The sequence below is a fragment of the Ailuropoda melanoleuca genome, chromosome 2, assembly GCF_002007445.2.
Source record: "Ailuropoda melanoleuca isolate Jingjing chromosome 2, ASM200744v2, whole genome shotgun sequence".
NCBI classification, from domain to species: Eukaryota; Metazoa; Chordata; class Mammalia; order Carnivora; family Ursidae; genus Ailuropoda; species Ailuropoda melanoleuca.
Window position 1 is genome coordinate 28,249,529 of NC_048219.1, and position 22,465 is coordinate 28,271,993.

Here is a 22,465-nt window from a genome sequence, read left to right on the forward strand (position 1 = left end):
AACAAAAAACAGCACTGGGGGATGCCTGAGTGGCTCAGTCGGTTGAGCACCAGACTCTTGATTTTGGCTCAGATCATGATCTCGGGGTCCCGGGATCAAGCCCTGCAATGGCCTCTGTGCTCAGCGGGGAGTCTGCTTGGGATTCTCTCTCTCCCTCTCCCTCACTCTATCTTTAATAAATGAATAAATCTTAAAAAAAAGAAAACTCTGGATATGGGTGGTAACAAGGGAATTGTATAAAAAAGAGAAGGGAACCACCAGGTATTAAGCACCTAATAAATGTAAATCCATTTACAAATGTTTGTTCTTTGAATCCTCACAACAATCTTGTGATAATTGCAATTAAGTATATAGATTCATCAGGTAGTTACCACAAGGTTATTTTCCAATAGTGAAATTATAAAAATTATACAGGAACTGCTGAATCTGAGCATCTGCAGATGTGGCAAATAAAAGTTCTGAGAAAATGTAAAGGACACTGGACTCCACTCAGGCTGTAATGTGATCTAGGTTTGGGGGTGTGAGATTACATGGTATAGCTGAAAGAACATGGTCTGTGTATTTGATGTGCCTGAATTCAGCATGATTTACTGCGCATTTACTGTGCTATGTGCCGGGAATACAGTGGTGAGCAAGACAGACCTTACTAGAACTTGCAGAACAGGCAATTAAGGAGTATACAAGCACTTACAATGTAGAGATAAAGGTTACAAATAGGGGAAACACAGAATACTATGGAAGCACATGGGATGGCTCCTAATCCAATCGAGGGGCCTAAGGGAAGTCTTCCTCAAGGAAATATTCCAGATAGAGGGCCCAGAGCTGTGTGGTTAGAAAACAGAATGAGGTTGTGAATATTGTAATGAGGTTGGAGAAGGGGCAGAAGCGAAATGGCTTACAAGCCATATTAAGGTATTGAATTTTAATGTAAGGGAAACAAACAGATGAAGAGCCTTAAGCGGGAAAGTAGAAAGGATGGTGGTGACATGACCTATTGGATTCTAGACAAAATCACTCCAGCTGCAGTATTGTAGGAGTAGATTGGGAAATGGAAAGATTAAAAGTATGAAGTACAGGTAGTAGTTGCTAATCTATGATGATGATAGTCCAAGCTAATGGTAACCTGTAGTCAGGCAGTGGCACTGGAGATGATAAATGCGCGTGGGTTTGAGACAAGACACTGATAATGTAAGGGGTGAGTGAAGGAGATTAAGATGTGACCAGAGAGGTAGAGAAAAACCAGGAATATGGTGTCATGTGAGCGCAAACAAGAGTATTCCAAGGAGTGCCAACCATGTTAAATACTGCTTCCGGGTCAAGGAAGATAAGACTGAAAGTGTTTATAAGGTTTATCATCAAGGAGGTCCTGAGTGACCTTGGTAAGAGCAACCTCAGTGTCTGCAAGTAGAGGAGGGGCAGAAGTATTGGTGTGCAAATAGGTAACATTTGCTGTGGAAGCAGAAACTACCTAACCCTAGGAGTTCGGTCTGAGTCTGAGAGAACGGAGGATTTGTGGAGGGAGAGTCCTAAGCCGAGTATCACGGACAAGCAGGAGCTGGCCAGATGAAGACGCAGAGAGCGCCACACGTACCCGGGCGCTGCATGTGCCACAGGTACTTCGGGGATACTAAACGTAACCGTGTGACCTTGGGCAGGTCCTTCACCCATTTCCTTATCTAAAATGGGAACAATAATATTGGTAGTATTTATCTCATTTATGTTGAAAACTGGGTACTCATTAGGGACTCAATCATGTCATTAAAGCATCACAGTGAAACAACACTTTCAGATTTTAAAAAATGAATTTAATCTCTCTCTAGAAACAGTGCACTGATTTTACAAATGTTCACATTTGGTTTTTCGTTCACCAAGATGATGTCAGTACAGCTAGTGAGATGCAGCACACTACCCTCTGCTTCTGGAACAGAAACCAGACTGTGAAGGACACTGAGCACAGAAGCTAATGAAACTCGGAATGACAAGACAAAAAGAGCAGAAACCGTTAGTGTGAGCCAACATTCTAACATGCCTGTTACATCAAATATGGTCATTTCAGGGTGTGGGGGGAAGACAAACAAGGAAAATTCATTTGGGTACAATGTGATGGAGTCTACAAAGCAGTACTTCACCCCCAAATTAACAACAGCTGTGTAGAACAAAATGCTATTTTAAAACACATCGTTTGTACAGGTATGTTTTCTCTTGTAGTTTTTGTAAAAAAGTATCAAAACCTTCATGTCTTTAAATATATATACATATACAGGTGGCTTTTTTAAAATTACTTTTTATAGCACAAAGTGTTTGCAAATGCAGAGGGTTTCTGCTGATTCTTGACTATGCACATGGTGCATAGCCTGAATGAACAGAGCTTCCTGATTTCTTATATTAACTGAAAATTTGAAGCTGTAATTCCTCCACCTCTAAGTTCTCCGTATCCTGAAGACCCCCAGTACCCTAACAATACAGTGTGAGAAGACTCCGATACTCTATCTTCATGCATTGATGGGAAAGGAAGTTATTTACTCTGAATGTTTAATTGCTAACTCATTTATATTCTGTGAAATCGTGAGTATGGCTGGAGTTAGGGAGAGGAGTGAGGCTCACATCCTGCGCTTTCTCCCGATTCCCACCAGCACCTGACTAGACAGTGTTTGGGGTTCCCTCCCAAACAAACTTTGGAGATCGAGACTACCCATCTCCAAAATTTCATTTTCTCAACGTTGAGAAAATCTCAGAGGTTCTTGACAACGTGGAGTGCTTCTGTGAAAATTCCATTACCGTTATATTCAAAAAAAGGTCAACTCAAACATATGAAACGCAGTCACTGTTTCCCTTTGGCCACTGGAAAGCTGGAGGCTAAAGACTGTCATGTCTGCAAAGTGCTGGCGATGCATCCTGATGAACTCTCCGTGATGCACTTGGTGCCTCGTACACAAGAAATGACTAAGAAACGTTTGCATAATTGAATCAGAAATTAAACATAAGTATTCTATAAAGTGCTTACATTGAACCTGTCTTTCCATTCAGCCTCATTTCTTGCTAAGTCCCCCTTGAGCCTTTTGCTCATTACAATGAATTACATACAGTTCCTTATAGTTCCCATGCTGTTTCATGCCTGTGTCCTCCCCTGCCTGCAGCATCCTGGACACCCCGACTTAGTTTTTAAGACTTAGCATAAGGTCACTTCTACAATGCTTTCTTGACCCCATTCCTCATCTCCTTACGTAGAAATGACCTTTCTCTCCTTTGTGCCTTAATAGTACTCGGGAAAGAATCTATTCCTTTTTTGTTTCCACGTGTCTTCCTCTACTGTTACTGTGAGCTCCATTAGGACAGAAAACACTTGAGTGACCTGTCCATCTGCATTGCCCAGCACTTAATTGGTACCTGGCAAATGATTTCAGTGAATGGACTGTAGGATTATGTTTTCAATGGAATCAATACTGCAATCACAGAGAAAATTGGAAGGATCGTAGTACTTATTGCCATAAATTTAATTCCAATCTCATCTTGAGGTTAAAGGTTACCTCAAGCTATTTTATAAATAATCATGCTATCAAGAGTAAATAAATAAAATGTTAGTTTTCTATTTCTGGAAGGCTCTTTCTACCAGTGTCTTCATAATTCCACTGGAAGGATAGGCCATTAAACAGGTAGCAGGTTTGGTACAATGTTCAGGCAGCCCAAAGTAGTCTCCTGGAGAAGGAAAGGGAGGAAAAGGTCTGGGACCAGTTTCTTCCAAACAGAGAAAAAAAAAAAGAAGTCTGCTAAATCTTCTACCCTCCTGGCATGATCTCTAGGTTTCCTTCCAGCTCTGTAGTCCAATGACTATGATCTGTTATTGGCTGTAGACCCACGAGGGCACAGGGGCAAAAGGCAACAGAAATGCAATTACACCTCAAAATGAGGTTCAGACGCCTCCAAGACTAGAGAGGGAGGATGGACCTGACCTCCTCAGATTTCGTCTTACTGACTACCGTCGGACACGTGAGGATTCTGCAGTTGGTCTTCTGTAGTTTGCTCCCACAGCGGCCTCTTCCAAACCGCAGCTGTAGCATAGTCAGGAAACACGCATGTCTCTGAGAAAGCCGTGGTTCATCGTCATTTTGAGGTCTCAGGCTGAGCCATCCTGACTCCATTCGTTGTTGTTGTTGTTGTTTTTCTGTGAAGGCCAGGATCTGACTGAAAGTTTAGAAACTACCCATTAGTCGTTGCTCTCATTTCCCCAGGAGATTCTATTTCTTTGGAGGCAGGTCATAGAAAAAGTTCCTTGTTTAGGTAAATCTCAAAATGTTTTTTGTCATTTTTCTTCAGTCAAAAATAATTTTACTTTCCATCCTTGAAAGAATAATAGGAAGTGATTAAGCTCCATAGGAGTTGACCACCTGTTCTTAAAATCCTATTTGGTATTGGTCTCTAGGTCAATTGCCTCTCAATGAATGTTTCAGGACTACAACACGTGCATGTCATGCGGAAATTGCTTGTTTACGCAGAGCATAGGGCCGAGGCTCCAGAACACAGTTGTTTTTCTCAGAAGTTAAGAGACCATGAGTGATGTGGAGAAAGGTTCTAGGAGCAGGGTTGCAGAACTCCCGAATGCCTGCCTGGAAATGCGAAGGGTATCAAGCTGGTGAGACCTCTGAGCTTCATTGAGTTGGGGGCTGTTGAGGGGAAGGGTGTCAGAATTTGTTCAATTTGTTCACATGTCTTGTCCCTGGCTGTCTGGTGGGAGTGAAGCGGCAGAACAGCAGAGTTAAGAAAAGATCAGATCTTGGATGAGAGTGCCGGTGGGGACAGAATTCCTTCTGGGACCGCAGGATTAGGTTTTCAATGGTAGACCCCACAAAGAGAAAAGAGCACTTCTCCCACCTCTTCCAACACCCAGGAAAAACACAGAAAGGTGTCCATAGTGAAAAAAAAATCTATACATATACCCAGAATTTTTCCTTTTATTTACAAAATAGTAAACCAAATCCCTGTGTGAACATATATACCCAATATACTATAACGCCGTGTATGCCATTTCCCCCTCGCAGGACTTCAAGTTTGGCCACTTTTTCTGACTTAAGTCAAAAGCTACTTTCATCTATATGAACACACGATGGTAGCAAGCCTGTGTAGTCACCCCCACTTACAGGGAATGGCAGAGAGTAAGGGGAAGGGAGAAAACGAGATGTAACAGAACCTATCCCACCGTCCTTACTCTCGCCCACTGCGTATCTCAGAGGTTCAGTGCCTGAGCCAGTCTCTACAGAAAACTTGGGCTGTTCTAGAAATGTCTCCATTTAGCTCTCTCTACGAGTAAGGACAGCACCCTGGGAGAGCTTCAGAGGAAACATAATGAATTCAACCCGAGCATCCTGAAGGAAAGGGAAGTTACTTGAAATGTCTAACTTTAAAACAAAGAGTAGCCGAGGTTTGGACATGTTCGCGCCCGAGCTCCCAAGAACTTCTGGCACCGTGTGAAGTCTGCGCACTGGCCTCAGCCACAGGAGAGGAAGCCCAAGTGGGAGTCATAGCAGCCATGGGGCACCTGAAAGGCTGTGCCTGACTGACTAGGGTCCCAGGAGTTGCCAGAGGTGGAAAAGATCTGCCTCTTCCATTACGTGTTTACACAAACCACGGCATCCATTTTTTGAGCCAAATTCCCAAATATTTCTCTGAAAACTACAAATACCCCTCCGTGGACTGTTTACCAACGTATTTCTCTGTATGGATTCGAACAGCCACAGGCGCGCCTCTTCTCTACAGATCCGTCTCTCTCACACACATACACATAGAAACGTAAACACACACAGAGTCTGCATGGTGGGCCAATCATACCAAAAATAAATACTCTCGTGTCTCTAAATTATTTATAGAACTAACATTATTTTTGAAATATGTTAATAAATAATCTAAGTGGGGGAGGGAGTTGAAGTGTTTTCTTCTTTTTTTCACTTATGTTGATGGATAGCCACAAAGCATCGTCATTTTATATTACTAAGAAAAAAAAAATCAAACCCAAAACTCCAAAACCTAAAAAAGTCCCCCCCAAACCAAATGCCCTTTGTAAATATAGTTTTAAAATGATGAGTGAGCTACTGCGCCATCAGCCCCATTAGGTTATGTACATCATGTTAGTCACTCAGCAGTAGCCAGTCCATGAAATCCTCATGGGTAGTGCAACCAGTTAAAAAGTGTATAAAACATTATACATATAAAAACTCTCACATCCTTTGGATGTTTGCAGTTCATCATAACTTTGTGGTTACCTTTCCGCAACATAAATTAAAAAGAAATCTCACACACACACACACACACACACACTCACTCACACAGACCCACATACAGAAACCCCTTCATCCAGGCATACACCATCCAGAGAGTGTAGTGCATGGGACTGAGTTCCGTGAGGCACGAAGGGAGTGGTCCCATCCTCAGGGCAGTCCATCATCTTCAAGGCTTAATGCCACTCGCTGGGGAGACAGAGCAAAGAAATCGCCATTAGACCCACAGGAGCTATTTACCGAGTCCCCACGAGGCAGCAGACATTCTATTACCTCACAGGCGTTGGCTCACATAATCTTCACACTACCCCAAGACACAGGTTTGTCCTATTTACTTTACAGATGAGGAAACAGAGACTCAACGAGCTTTAACAACATTTGTCCTGGGTCACAAAGCAAGTGGGTGAACTAACATTTGAACCCAGACCCCTGTGAATCCAGAGCTGTCACTTTCTCCAGCATTCTCTGTCTCGTTGTAAAGGAGTGCTGCGGAGATCCCCACTTCCTCAGTCCTTCCTTATAGGATTTTAGGTTTCTTCAACATCAGTGGGTTAGCTCTGGCAAATGTTTACTCCCAGGCCATTAGCTCCTTGTCTCCAGCTTGTGAGTCACAATTAGGCAGGCGATCTGCCGTGCCCCTCCTAACTGCTTACACAGAATCGGAAGGCGATACAGGTCAATTACACTCAATCCTCTTTCCCTCAACCCTACTTTCTAGTCATTAGATGCTAGATTTCCCCTCACAAATGGCTGTTAGTGGGCTGAGCCCATTAACCGCTGAGCTGGTCTATTCCATTGGAGCAGTGGACAGTGGACTTAACCTGTTTCTTCTACTGACAGGAGATCTGTTTCTCTAAATATTCTGATGTTCCCCGATTCTCTTAGACTCAGAGAGTTCTATACAAACCCTGAAATCTGCAGACAGTGTCTGAGTTCCCTTCCTTTCCTTCTGAGTGTTTTGTCCTCCAGGCTATACACCTAGCTTTCCCCAACTGGGTCTGTTGTAATCCTGTTTCCCACTCTTCCATTTCCTGGGTACACTCCTTTGGGCGGAGCCCAGTATTTCAGTATCTTTCTCCTAGCTAAGTGAATTTGGGCTAACCACTTTACCTCTCTGAGCCTTGGTTTTACCATTTGTCAGATGGGAGGACCTACCACATAGAGTTGTTGAGAAACCAAATGAGATCATCTCTGTAGAGTGCTTAACATGTGTGGGGTCCAGAGTATTCTAGATCAACCTGACCAGCATGATAGAACCAGACTAGCACTTCCCATCTGCGGACAGCCTATAGCCAATTAAAAGTGACCCTGCTGCCTTCCAAATCATCTTTGGGTTATTTGTGGTTTTGCGTGAATGCCACGGCCTTGCTCTACCAGCATAGACACTTGAGACTCTCTTCTTTTGTCCAGTTACCCTCCCACTCTCTCCGAGGCAGATCTCTAGACCAAAGGCAGTGGTGGTGGAGCTACCTGAGAGAAGGACAGGGAGGAGAACAGGTTGTTGAGGGATCTGATTCTCAGAGTTCCCAGGCTATTTCCCCCATGGTGTAAGTGGAAAGAACATGGACTTTTGTGTACATACAGACTGGAGTTTTTATCCTGGTCCTGCCACTTTTTAGTTGTGATCCTAGGCAAGTTATTCAAGTTCTCTAGTCTTAGTTTCCTCATCTGCAAAATGGGGCATATCATATCCACTTTATAAGGTTACTGTGAAGACTACACAAGGAAATGTACATAAAACACCGAGTCATGTTGACACACAGGAGGTTCTCACTAAAAGTCGATTTCTTCCCTCTCCTACTCTATTTCTCTGCTGCTGGTGGGAGCTTATTCCTCGGGCCTCAGATGCCTCTGGAATAGCTCCTCTGGAGGGATTATTTGCTCCTTGGGACAGAACGCCACTTGACACGTGTAGAGTGCTTTGTAACTCACAAAAGCTCTCACACGTGTGCTCTCTCGCCTGAACGCTATGAATTTAGGAGGGAGATGGAATGGGGGTTATCATTCCCATTTTACAAATAGAAGCGAGCAGAGAGAAGTGACTAAGACCACAGGGCTATGGAGCAGTGAAACTGGGAGCCAGCTCCTCAGGCTAAGCTCAACGCTTCTTCCACTGGGCCCCCCACCCCAGTCCGTAAAACTTGGTCCAGTGCCTGTTCGCGTGATTGGCCGAGGTTAAGTCTCAAGGCCATCTGCCAGCCCTCCTCACTTGCTCAACTCCATTTCCCATGCCTCCTCTTCATGAATAATGTGCTTCCGTGGCAAAGGTAGTCTGCTCTGCCCCGTACTTGATCATTTCCTCCACACGCCATTTCCTCGGTCTACAACGAACTCATCTTTCCTCTTTGCCCCAGCACCCAGCTTACAATGTGCAGCCTTCCAGGACCAGAACGCCTTCTAGGATTGGCTGCACCTGCCTAGGCTCACGCCCTCACTCGCCAGCCCCTCAGACTCAAAGTGGCACTGCCCTACCTTGCACTTGACGACAGGCAGCTCGGAAAGAGGGTTCTTCGGGAGTTGGTGCAGCTGTGACCTTGGTTCCCCCGGCAAGACAAACAGCTCCTTGAGGGCAGGGGCTGGGTCTTCCAGTTCTCTGGTCTCCCCAAGACAGGGCTCTGCCCACACTGGGTGATCAAAGTTGCTGATTGCCTGACAGGGGGATGGACTGGATGACCTAGGAGGTCACACTCAGCCCCCTGACTCTGCTATTCAACCATGACATCTGCTCCAGACACTTTGCGGTCCTTGCTCCCCCAACAAGCTAGGTCCTATTGTACCCCTTAGCCTTTGCACATGCTTCTTTCTGGAATGCCATTTTCCTCCTTCTCTCGCCAAAAAACTGCTGGTAACCTTTCAAGGCTACTGTTCATCTATCAGCCTCCATGAGACATTCCCTGCCTGGTTTCCCAAACAGAATTAGCAGCTCCCTTGTTGATGGTCCCACAGCATTTGTCCAGCAAATGTGTACTGGGAGCCAGCTACGCTGTGCTAGGCACCAGGGAAACAGATGAATCCAATGATCCCGCCCTCAAGGAGTTCACAGTCTAGTGGGGAGACCAATGAGCAAAAAGACAAGTTGACTACAGTGTGACAGGTGCTGTGACGGAGAGAGGCTGTGGAAGAACAAAGAAACCAGGGAAAGCTTCCTGGAAGAGGGACTCCTGAGCTCCACCAATGCGCAACACACACAGCTATACAACAGTAAGTGACTCTCACCCCCCCACCAGCACCTCGGAAGCGGGTACATTCCTTCCTTCCTTGTGAAGCCGCACATCGAGGGCTGTGCTTGGCTCGCAGCCAGCATATAGTGTTTGTTGAAATGAATACATGTGAATTGCATGGCCACAGTTACCCTTCCAGGCCAAAGGTTCTGAAGATTTACTCAGCAGAAAGAAACACATTTGGCTTCTTTACCTTAGGAAGAGCCTCTAGCTACGAGGTGGTCCTGATACATTTCCACCCCAACCACCTACCCCAGCATTTCTGTGTCCCCAGGGCCTAGAATAGTGCCTGGCACATGGTAGGTTCTTGATAAATGTTGGAAGGAAGAAAGGAAGGAAGGAAGGAAGGAAGGGGGGGAGGGGAGAAGGGAGGGGAGGGAAGAAGGGAGGGGGGCAGGGAAGGAAGGAATTCTTGCAGCAAGGCATACTCACTGCAGGATAGACATGGCCGATCTGAGCAGTCCTCCCTATGTGCAGCTCATCTTCGTCCTCTTCTTCCGTGGTTTTCCTGTACACTGGGTTGTCAAAATTCATGCTTTTGGTGTTCTTCCGCTTCCAGTTTCTCCAGATCAGGTAGCCACTCACGCACAGCAGGGCTATTACCACTGTGGAAAGGGACACCGTGCACGCTGAACTTCCAGGAGCCGCTAGCCCATTGCTCAGATGTCCGTGCATGTCTCGCCCCCTCTCCAACTTTCCTCCCCCTTGTTCCTCAGGCTGTTCTGCATGTCCTTTTTCTGCTGTTTGGAAGCCCTCCTCCTATCTGTTCCTTTATTAACTACCCATCTTTCAAGATGCAGCTCAAATGCAAAGGCCCCTCCACTTCTTGAGGAACACTCAGTTGCTTGCTCCCGTGTGTTCCCAGCACACAGTGCTGTACCATCTATGTGTGTACCCCCAGCTAGCCCGAGCTCTTTGTGGGCACGGACGGTGTCTTTATCTCTCTGCCTAGCTCAGTCACATGTACTGAGCGAATGAGTGAATTTCTTCACCACACCCTTGTCCTAATGCTGCTGCTTCCTCGGAATTCTCTGAGAGAACCACTCTCTCCCAAAATGGAGGGTGGATGGTGGGCTGGGGTGTTTCTTTCCAAAGCTGGGGCGCTGCAAGAAAAGGAGCGTCTATGGGGCGCCTGGGTGGCACAGCGGTTGAGCGCCTGCCTTCGGCTCAGGGCGTGATCCCGGCGTTATGGGATCGAGCCCCACATCAGGCTCTTCCGCTATGAGCCTGCTTCTTCCTCTCCCATTCCCCCTGCTTGTGTTCCCTCTCTCGCTGGCTGTCTCTATCTCTGTCAAATAAATAAATAAAATCTTTAAAAAAAAAAAAAGAAAAAAGAAAAGGAGCGTCTCTAAAAGGGGACAAAGCAGGGAGACACTGGCTCTGAGTTGCAACCGATGAACGTATTACGAGTAAAGGAGGAAGTTCTTTAACACAGTTGGGCAAAAATGGGGCAAGCACCTTCCTGAGATAGTAGGCGATCACTGGCAGCTTTCAAGAGGCGGCTGATGACAGGTATGCAGGCTGCTCGAGAGGGAGTTTTTTACTTGGTAAGACTGTGATCATCGATACTCATTAAAGATAGGAACAAGGCACGGACAACTATCACCGCCACTACTATTTTGTTCCAGAGACTGAGCTCTGCCGTGAGACCAGATCAGGAATGGAAGAAGACACACAGGGGAAGGGGAGAAACCAAAGTGGTTTAGTATTATCGGTTCTGCACGTTCAGAAAATCTTGGAAAAGCAGATGAAAAACTATTAGAAATAACGGCAGTTCATCATGAATTAACATAAAAAGTCAATAGCGTTCTTATTAATCAGCAATAACCAATTAGAAAATGGAATGGCATAAGAACACATTCACAGCAGCCCAACGAAAAACTGCAAAATACCTGGAATCACCTAACAAGAAATGTGCAAGTCCTATTTGACCTATACAACTTTACAGAAGGACGTGAAAGAAGGTTCAGATAAATTGGGAGATGCGTTATGTTCCTGGATGGCAAACTTTGATACTGTAAACATGTGAATTCTCCCCACAGCAACTTATATATCCAAAGTATCAGATTCTATCATGCTTTTATAGAATTAAGATGATTCTAAAGTTCATCTAGAAGAGAAAATGAAAAAAATCTAAGAAAATACTGTAGGAACAAAAATGCCCTATCAGGTGTGAAAACCTAGCGTGAAGTTGTTCTCCCAGTTTATAGGAACAGACATAATGGGTGAAGGACAATGAACAGCCCAGAGGCAGGTCAAAGTAGGGATAGGCATATAGTTTATAATAAAGATGATGACACAAGTCAGAGGGATGGATTATTCAATAATGGTCTTGGGAAAATGAAAGAGGCCTGTAGAAAAAAAATAGTTAAATCTCTACCCCACACCATACTCTAAGATAAATGCCAAATGGATTACTGTCTAAATAAAAAACAATGCTTAGTAGAAAAATATATGGGGAGATATTTTAGTAATTTACAGTGAGGCAAAACATGAAACCTAGGGGCGCCTGGGTGGCATAGTGGTTAAGCGTCTGCCTTCGGCTCAGGGCGTGATCCCGGCGTTATGGGATCGAGCCCCACGTCAGGCTCCTCTGCTATGAGCCTGCTTCTTCCTCTCCCACTCCCCCTACTTGTGTTCCCTCTCTCGCTGGCTGTCTCTATCTCTGTCGAATAAATAATAAAATCTTAAAAAACAAAAACAAAAACATGAAACCTAGAAATCATAACATGAAAGATGAACAGATTGGATACTTAAGATTTTTAAATTTCTGCATGGCAAAAAGTACCACACGCGTATTTAGGAATCAAGTGGGGGTATGGGAGAGAATATCTGTAACGTGTATTACAAAGGTGAAATATTCATTATGTATAAATATTTCTACAAATAAGACCAAGAATCAACAGAAAAACAAGACAAGACTGTGAATAAGCCACGCATTAAGCAGGAAATGTAAATGGCCATCAAGCTTATGAAAAGACACTCTGTCTCAGGGAGAAAAGCCAGGGAGAGAATACTCGTCTTCCACCCCTCAGAAGAGCAGACACTAAAAATATTAATTGTATCAGAGTGGGTTCTATCAGGGAGACAGTACACATGCCCTTCTGTCCAGTAGAGGATGGCGGGAAAGGGCTTGGTTTCTCTTTCACTAAACAATGTTCAGGGTGTTTTCCACTCACTCTGCTCCAAATCAGCCCGCCATAGTCTCCCCATCATCTTTACTGTTAAAGCCTTTCAAGGCCAATTCAAATGGCATTTTCTCCGGAAGTACCATTCCCTCTCCTCCGCAGGGCATCACGCTGCTATTACAACGCGCTGGAATATGTGTTAACACCTCTCTTGTATCGCTTTTTATGACCATGTCAGATTAAAGACTGAAAGCTCTTAAAGTCTTCTTCCTTCTTCTTCCCTGGATCCTTGGCACAGCCCCTTGCATGGTGCAGAAGTTTTGAAAACATCCGCTCACTAGCTCACCACCACACTGGGGATTTCCAGGATAAATGGGCAAAGTCCTCGTCCCTGGGGGTGCCCATGGGCAAGCAAGGGAGATCCACCTAAGAATGGGCCGTCGCAATTCGAAGACCCCACCACGAGAGGAGACTGGTACAAGAGATGGCATATTCAGGATACTATGTGAACAGTGGGGTGGGAGAGAGTAAATCAGCTTCCGTGGTTCTCTGTGAGGTTTAACCAAAGGTTATATTTTGGCCATATTGAACTTCTAGTTCCAAACGCACCCCCACCCCACCCTCCCATGCTATCTCCCCTTCCTGGCTTTGCTTCATGCTGTTTTCACTGCTTGAATTGCTCTGGATTCTTTTGGGCTGACTCGACGTGAGTCATTTCCTTTCATTTCCACTAGGAAACCTTCCCTACCCGCTTCCCTTCTCTTCCAATTCCAAGTTAAGTACTTCCTCAGCACTTCCACTGGACCACCTGTGGCTAAACGTTCGACTTCCCATGTCATAGTCAAACTATCTGTTATGTGCGTCCCTCCGACAAGACTAAACTTTTGGAGGACAGGAACCGTGTCTTATTCATTTTTAATCACCTTCTCTCCACTTATCACAAAGTCTGGTACATTGCAGCTGCTTGATAAATGTTTGTTAAAAACCAAACAGAAAGAAAGCAAGACAGCATGATTTACTAAAGGAATGGCAAGCAGCGCTCCTCACTAATTTCCTACCGTGTGCCAGCCACTGCCAGGAGCTGGGGAGAATGGCGAGCAAGACAGGCACCAGGCCTGTGCCCATGGAGCCGACAGTTCGCCTTCACATGGCTGGCATGTGCCGTGTGAACGCTGCGGAACAGGGAGGCACTGGGACGGTTGCCTGGGGCCGGGTCCTGAAGGGCCTTATGTGCCAAGCTAGGAACCAAACGACAGCACTGGGAAGGGGGCAGGAAGGCTGCCGGGGCAGAAGAAGTCTCTGAGCCACAGTTTCCTCAATGGGACAGGTCAGTGTGTTAAGTGCCCTGCGCTAGAGCTTTTCCCCAGAGCCTGAGCACCGTTTCTCTCGTCTCCCCAGAGACCTGGGGCCACACTCACCCATGGGCACGAGGATCCCAATGACCGCAGCAGTGACTGTTGAGCCCATCTTGCCGCCTTCATTCCCATCTGCAAAACAGAAACATGCAGAATGATGCTCCATCACCGTGAGCCCAAGTCCTTGCTGGCCTCAAGCTGTAAGAACTACCCAACTGCTTCTTGCCCTCATTCCAAAGTGAGGATCCTGGCTAATGCCTAAGAATTCGGTCTTTTCAGATCCCATCGAAACTTCCCTGACATGAGCAGGACAGAGGTTATCTTCATTTCACACATGAGGAAACAGACTCTTACTGGGGTTCTAGGGACTCTCACAGAGAAGCTGCAGAGCTGGGACCCAAACCCAGGATGTGTGCCCGAGTCCCTTACCCTTCCCACAGTACCACAGTGCCGGGAAGTTGGGGGGCGGGGTGCCTGGCGGAGTGAGCACTTAGGTCTCCATGTTGCTGACTGACTGAGGCAGCTGCCTTTTCCAGACAGTATCTATTGCTTTGTCTCCATTGTCTGGGTGGTCTGTCTGTCCGTCTGCATTAACAGCTTATTTTCCATAAGTAATTAAAATGGGATGCACTGTAACACAGTGGAACCAACAGCACAGGCTCCTGGGGTCAGACATCCTGGTTTCAGATCCCAGCTCTCCCACTCGCTGCTTGAGCAGGCAAGTTGCCCACCTCCTAGGGACACTGTGAAGGTGAAGGGAGATAATTCACATAGAGTGCTTACTTAGCCCGGTGCTGGACACAGCCTTGCCTGATTCAAAGGCGGGGGGAGTAGGATAGGGGTTGTCTCGAGGCCTAAATAAAGTATATAAAAGCATATTCTAAACTGAAGAGTGCTGGGAAAATGTACCATCATTTCCACTCTAACAACCATTTTCATGAGAACATCTGCACAGCACTTGTCAGTTTAGAAAGCAGTTCTCCGGGATGCTGGCAACGGTCCTCCGAGGCACGGCGGTGAGCTACCCGCTGCATTTGCTCTAGGAGGGCAGGGATCGCCCGGCAATGGCCCGGATGCCAGCCTCTCAGTGTGCCCATTCCTCCAGGTGCTCTAAGGGAACCTAAGCGGTAAGGGGAGCAAAGAGGGGGACTGCTTGGGAAGCCTGCTGCGGCACCGCCTACCCCCTCGCCGCGCACGAGCCAGCGCTGGACAGCGAGAGTCAGGCCCGGAGCAGCCGGAGGCCGGCGGGGAGACCCCGAGCTCGGAGGCTCTGCCCCACCTGAGAGGGACAGGATCTCACACACGTGCCACCTGCCTCTCGGAACTTCAGGCCGAGTGCTCCACTCCACAAAGCCAGCTTCTGCCGGCAAGACGGGCCCGACGAGAAGGCGCTACCAGGCCGCTTGGTTTCTGGGCCACATACGGGAAAAAATTTAAAAGATGGTTCATCTTCTCATGTGAACTCGCCCTGGCAGGTAACTCAATTAAAAAGGTATTTGCTGGCTAATGAGACAGAACATTTCTAGCAGTGACAAGTACTGCCCCCACTGATTTCATAAGTGCTGAACTTAATTATTTTCATAGGAAGAGGCACAAGCAGAGCACAGTGACGGATATTACTATCTGGGGAGCCGGCTGAGGGGGCTAAGAACAGAGACCAGAGCTTCTGAGGTTTCCAGATCCGAGGGACACCCCCTCATCCACACGTCAGTGCCGCGTGAACCTAAGTACATGCCCCGCAGCCGCAGAGGCTGGGTACCCAGCGCTTTGTTCACGCCCCCTCCTTTGTCTCTCCAGGCAATCTCGGGAAACAGGTGGGGGAAGGATAATTATCACTCCCACTTTGTAGGTGAAGAAACTGAGGCTCAGAGATAGTGGCTCAGAGAAGTGGCTTCCCACAAGACCCTCTACAAGTTAGGGGCACCTGAGACTCCATCATAGGTGGGCACCTCCACCTGCTTCCTCAGAGAGGTCTAAGATCCTGCTCTGGTATGCTCTCTTCTTCCACATATCCCCCCTCCCCGCACTCCTCCCCCACCCCCGTCTGGTCCTGGCTTCCCGAAGGCCCCTCCCGGGTCACAAAAGAACTCGGAACTCATTTCCTTACAGTGCTGGGAGTGGTTGCTGGTCGCAGGGCTTGGAGTAGATGGCTTGATGCTGGGAGCCCTGGGGACACTAACTGAGCCTGGGACCGCCGCTGCCAAGCTTGGTGTCTCTGTGCTGTGGTTCTGGTGGGTGAGGCTGTGGACGGTGGCCCCGGGGGCTCTCGTGGTGTCGGCTAGCGTCCTTGCCGTGGTAGGAGCTAACGTCGTAGTTGAGGTAGATTGAGGTGCTGGAGGGGAAATGCCACGGAGGTCACTTGGACAGAGAATTCTCTTGCTTTATGCCGAACTTACTGCCTCGATGGATTACACTTACAAAGTCATCCTCAAGGCTCGGCTCAAACGCCACTTCCCTAAACCTCCCTAAACCTCCTGCTCGGGCTCTGACTTTTTCTTGAGCTGAATCCCACACGTTGATTTGATTAAGACGAGTCATTAAAACAAGGCTATAGAATTAGGTGTGGGCAAGACCACTGTAAAAGACTGTGAGAGGGGGAACTCATATAAATCCAGAAGGATTTTACATGCATATTGTTACACAGCTAAACTTAAATTCACACTCCGCTTTAAACAACTGAACCTGGAAATCACAATGCACAAACAATGCATAAATATGATGAGCAGATTTGTGCTCAGACCAAAGGCCTTGGCCCTGGATCAAGACAGGACAATGAATATAAACTTATACAGTTGAAGTATTAACTGTTAGTCCCAATCATATCACAAAAGGGCTTCTGTGTGTTCAGTTCTAGGTGAGGAATAGGCAGGCTCATAGTCACCTGCATAGAAACAGTAACCGAAGCCATAGGGATCAAGGGTTCTTCATTTCAGGTCTTCAAGGGGCTCCAGAAACGCCCCCAAACTGAATTTAAAGTGTTGTATGTAATGTGCATTTTTCTTGGAAGTGAGAAGAGAAAGCCTTGGAAGGACCCTGGGAGATACCAGTATTCAAGGAAAGTAAAGAAGGCAACAAGCAGCCAGAAAAGTCAGACAAAAACCGGGAGCATATGGCGTCCCAGAAGCCAAGGGAGGAGTTTAGCAGGAGGGGTCTCGCACTGCCAGGGGCCAGCCCCTGGTGGTCTGCTTACCTCGGTAGCACCTCTTCATGTCTGGGCCCAGCCACATCGTGTCAGGACAGGCACACGTGTACTTGGGAGAGGGGCTGGAGATCTGAGGAGCAGGAAGGCACAGGTACTCACAGCCGCCATTGGGCTGGGCACTCAGCTCGCAGGCATCTGCAGCTAACGGCACAGAGAGAGAGAGAGAGAGAGAGTTGGAGCGGAGCAAAAACAAGACATGCCAAGTACTCCCTTCTCCCAAGGATGAGGCCCTTCCCAGTCGGCGTGGTCCAAAAACTTTCTCTCCTACTTTTACTGGGCACCTCCCAGCCTTGTAACTGGTGTTTTACCCCTCCCCCCCTTTCCTTCAGTCCTGACGGCAACTCTGAGAGGGGGGTGCATGCCCCGGAATGACAGATAACAGACGCCTAGGCTCACAGAGCACAAACAAAAGTTACAACTCCAGCGATTTTACAGCCGGAATTTAAACTGAGGCCTGTCGGATTCCAAGGTCCGTGTTTCCCCCCATGCCATATGCCATGTCTCTTCCTCATTTAAACTTCCTGGTCTTAAGGAGGGCATGTGTTGTGATGAGCCCTGGGTGTTACATGTAACTGATGAATCGTTGAACACCACATCCAAAAACTTACGACGTACTATACAGTGGCTGATTGAACATAATCAATAAACAAACAAACTTCCAGGTCTAGAATCGGCACCAAGCTCATCTCCTCTCTCCCCCGGCGGCCACACCTGCGTTACAGGCGGACGGGGCACTATGTCCTAGCAATAGAGCACAGGGCACCCAAGGAGCAGGATTCCCGGCTTCTGGTCCCAACTGACGAGCCGGACTGCTCCACGGCCCTAGGATACATTGCTTATACCGCTGCAAAATGGGTATGCATCATAAAGGAGAGGCGACGTGCTCCCTCACGGCAGGAGTTCTTGGAATCGGACAGACCTGAGTGTGGGTTTTAGTTCCTCTCTGAGCCCATTTCCTAAATGAGAACAGGAGGACCCACTCTTTGTAGGTACAGATAGGACTTTATATGGTTTTTATATCCAGCCTTATTTCACCAAGAGCTGAAGTTAAGGAGGTAAAATGTGTGACAGCAAAGCCCCCTCCCAACGAGAGGGGCTGCTGCCATGTGTCCCCTTCCGTGACCGTGCACGCAGCCTGACCAATGCTGGGAGAGGGCGCAGGCAGGGGACCCGGGGTCAGGCAAGGCTCACCTCTTGGCTGCTTCAGCTCATGGAAGATGACAATGTCATGTGGGTTATTGAGGTTCTCAGCGAGGACGGAGATTTCCAAGCCATTGAGCCGATTTGCGCTGAAAATGGCCTCATTCTCCAGGTCTGTCCAGAACACCTTGTCCTGTGGAGGTACAGATGCAGAGGATGGGAGGCCTAGAGCCTAAACCCTTGACTTCAGTCTGAGGGCCTGGCTCCAAACCATCATCACAAGAACTGCCCTGACATTTCCCCTGAGCTCTCCTGTCCACAGATTCACAAGGCGCGGCGGGGGGGAGGGTTGTCTCTCAGCCTCTAATCTGTGGCATATATTCTAGTTCCTTCTGTCACAGAGGGTTATTTGTTGATTTTGTGCTTTGGCCTGAAGACTGCTCATTAATGCTGAGTAGGCCTGCTTCCAGGACCCAAGAGAAAGCCAAGGTTGGGTCTCGATGGCTATTACCATTCCTGGGGCCTGGGACCAAGATCGGAGGGGACGTATGAGCTACTGAGGACTATTTCCTGATAGGTCCTCCTACAGCCTCCAGGACACACGAGGAGGCCTCCAACGCTTTGTCCGTGTAAGCCTACAGATGCCTCTGCAGCAAATCCACAAAGACAGGGCAGCCGTGTAGCTTCATGCACAGATCTGGACACATACCCATGAAAGCACACTTGCACCGGAATAGACACGCAACTAAGTCTTGGTATAAGTGTTCACATACTCACAAGCACCAGCACATACAGAAATGCACACTTGTAAATGGATGCATTTACGTATACCCATGCACGTGTGCTTTACACGTACATGCCACGCATATGCACAAGCACATACACATGTGTCTGAACACACCTGTCTTTCAAAGCAGGGGCTGCACCTGGAGATGGGGCTTTGCCCACAATTTCAGAGCAGTGCTGAGTGATGTCTCTCCAAGCAAATATGGCCAATACCCACCATAGACCACTGTCCCCTTGCTTTCCCTCCCCTTGGTGGCAGAGTTAATTTAGGGGAAGAGATCGATGTGGTGAGACGCTGGTTGGTTCTGGGTTCCTCATTCCCCAAGGAGAAAAGTTGTTAGGGTCAGAACACAGGCACAGGAGGGGCTGGACGCTTCACCCCCGGGAAGCTTCGTGAACACTGAGATAATGTCTGATTTACTCTATGACCCCCGGGGCCAGCGAAAGTCAGTGGAAGTGTGTTGAACTGAATAGCATCTCTCAGGCTATTTCCAACAGTGGACTCTAAGGGAATGTATGTTCCTTCTTCCCTCCGTCCCTTCATTGGGTACCTTCTGTATATGGGGTTATAGTGCCAGGTGTGCTGAGGGTACAGGAGGAAACACACGTGGTCTAGCAACTTACCTGTGACAAGTGCTCTGAAAGCGGTCTTGGGAAGGAAGCACACGACAATAGGCTGCCAGGCCTCTGTGTGCAGGCAGCTCGCACACTGTGTACACGGAGGTCAGCTGGCTTCCTTGTCCCTTTGTTTCCATCTGGACAAGTCTCAGAGAGCCATCCTATTTGAAAAGCCTTTTCTAGGCTTCAGCTTCTGCTAGGGCCATGTCTGCCCTCCCGGGGCTCACCTCAAACACAGCTATCCCAAAAGGGTGGCTCAGGAAGTCAGGGGAGGAGATCAGCATCTTCCTGTTGCCTCCGCTGAGGTCAATGCTGGACAGCTGGTGAAGCTTGGAGTCTACCCAGTACAAGCGCTGGTTCAGTAAATCTTGGGGAGGAGAAAGGGTTAGAGGGGACAGGGGATCAGGTCTTGAGTCTGGGATGCCAGCCAGGATCTCTGCTGCTCTGTGCCCACTTCCCTACCCACATTTCCGGGCCAGGCCTCCCACGGAGGCCAGGCTGGGACAACCATCTAGAAATGCAGGCATGGGCACTATAAGAGGATAGAAGCAAAGACCCATGAGCTGCAGATGGTAGTCAGCACCAGGTAGTGGGACAGGCCCCCAATCCAGGGAAGGCAGGTCTCACCCAGGGTGATTCCATTGGGCCATTCAATGTTATCTGATACCAGTGTTTGCCGGTCCGCACCGTTGAGCCCAGACTTCTCGATCTTGGCCTGGTACCCCCAGTCAGACCAATACATGAACCTAAAAGAGAGAAGCACTCAATTGGGCTTTTTGTCAGGGGATGGGGTTAGGGTGGTCTGGGTCACGGGGCTCAATGACTCACTGAATGTACAGATTATGCTCAGTGGGGGCTGGGAAGGCCTCTGAAATCCATGGGAACCATCAAACCTAAGAGTTAGCAGTTGTGTTAGCTCCCCCTCATCCGAGAGCCTGAGGAAGCCTGTATTCCCCGAGTGTCCACCCAGCCTCAGCCAGACAGCCTCTGAGCCCCTCTCTCCCACTCTGGCAGCTCTAACCGGAGCTCTAGAGGCCAGAGCAGGAGAGGCCCTCGTCAACCCTCTCTTACTTTCCTGGTCTGCAGAGGGGAAAGTGGGCGGCTTACCCAGGGTCACACTGCTAGAACTTGGCGCAGGGTTTCTCTGTCTTCCTTCTTGAACATTTATTGAGTACCTGCTGTGAGCCAGGCAATGAGCTGAGAAGTTTCGCCTCATGTATTTACAAATGCAGCCATCACTGCCCCTCTAATCTGTCCCTCTAGAGCAGGGAAATGAACTCTCAAAAATGGAAATAAGGGGTCACTCTCTGGCTTTGAAACTTTATGGTGGTTTCTCCTATTGCCCTTAAAAGAAAAACCCAAATCCTTCTCACAGCTGACAGAGCTCTGCCCGATCAGGCCTCTGCATGCCTCTTTGGTTGTCTCTCCCGTCACCCCCCCTGCCCTTCCAAACCCCACACGTGCCCCAGGGGAGCTCCAGGGCACCAAGCCTTTGTCAGACAGGCCTTCGCAGAGCCTCGGGCCTCCACCGGCCCCCGGGCTCCTTCTCAGTGTGAATGTCTTTGCGGGACAGAATCTTTCTCTGTAAGTAGGTTCGCCCTGTTATTATCTCTGAAAGCACCGGTTCTTGCCTTCCTAGCCCTTATACAATCAGTTATTTCCGTGTGCATTTGGGTGGTGTGTATTTACTCTCTATTTCCCCACTAGTCTGTAAGCTCCACTGAGGGCAGGCTCGTCTGTCTTGTTCCTCACTGTGTACCTGGCAGGTAGCTCATGGGTGACCCAGAACAGGTTCCTATTTAATATTTGTTGGACAAAGTAATGTCTTCATTTCTAGCCCTACCAGGGCCCCCGGAGACTCTCATTATTAGTCCCATTTTATGGATGAGTAAATTGTGGCTCGGAGGGGTTGACTTCCCTCAGATCACACTGTTAATAAGTAGTGGAGGCAGCCTTCACATTTATATACAAATACAAGCTGAATTCTAGAGCCTGGAGGCTTCATTCTCCCCCAGACTGCCTCTGCTGACACCTGGTGTCAGGCCAAGGCTGACTTGGGGCGGGGGGGCTCAGTGGTTGCCCTGGATACCTTCTGGTAGCGGCTTCGGCGTCACTCTCTACCCATCCCCATTCTGCTCTGTACACCAAAAACCCGATCCGTGTGCGAACCACCTCAGCGGGCTTGGGGCCCCAGCTTTCTGGCTTCCCGTTGCGTTCCGCGCAATGTCTGAGCGGGAGGAGGGGGTACTGAGGGCAGGGTATTTGTTTCAGACTCCTCTCTACAGAGTTGCCTCGGGCTGGCTACTGCTCTCAAGGTGGCCCTCTTTCGTTCCCAACCCAGGTCCCCCTCCCTGGCCCTGCCCCTCAGGCAAAGGGCTGCTAAGGGCTCACTGTTAGGGACAGTGTATCAGACGTAGCCCACGCCTCTGTAAACAGTCCCCTTGGTAAGCTCTCCCCAAATTCTCTGAATTTGGGTGTGCGGTGGGTTTCCTGCTGGGATGCGGACAGATCCACGCTGGACCGGAGATGGGCTGGGTGTAACTACGTGTGGGGGAACTCACAGGGAGCAGAGCTGCGGCGGGGGTTAAGTGAGACGACTCGGCATCAGTAGGGTGCCTAGTCCTGTGCTGGGCGCTCCTACACATGCTCCTTAAAGCACAGCCGTCGGTCCCTGCCCAAGGCCTCACACGTTCTGTCAGGTGCCACCGTGGTCCCCAGCCGCCCTCACTGGAGGAAGAGGGTTTTC

General features: G+C 48.3%; 1 protein-coding gene across 1 annotated transcript in view; it reads right to left on the reverse strand.

The window, feature by feature from the left end:
- Nucleotides 1-1,783: 1,783 nt before the first annotated feature.
- Nucleotides 1,784-22,465, reverse strand: part of LRP8 (LDL receptor related protein 8) — a 79,523-nt gene continuing 58,841 nt past the window's right edge. Inside the window, exons 13-21 of the mRNA XM_034641249.1 lie at nucleotides 20,347-20,465; nucleotides 19,947-20,086; nucleotides 18,367-18,508; nucleotides 17,164-17,316; nucleotides 16,081-16,305; nucleotides 14,037-14,105; nucleotides 9,923-10,095; nucleotides 8,742-8,918; nucleotides 1,784-6,458 (exon numbers count right to left, since the gene is read on the reverse strand). Coding sequence (XP_034497140.1) covers nucleotides 6,420-6,458; nucleotides 8,742-8,918; nucleotides 9,923-10,095; nucleotides 14,037-14,105; nucleotides 16,081-16,305; nucleotides 17,164-17,316; nucleotides 18,367-18,508; nucleotides 19,947-20,086; nucleotides 20,347-20,465 — 1,237 coding nt within the window. The 3' untranslated portion in view covers nucleotides 1,784-6,419. The remainder of the gene's footprint in view (nucleotides 6,459-8,741; nucleotides 8,919-9,922; nucleotides 10,096-14,036; nucleotides 14,106-16,080; nucleotides 16,306-17,163; nucleotides 17,317-18,366; nucleotides 18,509-19,946; nucleotides 20,087-20,346; nucleotides 20,466-22,465) is intronic.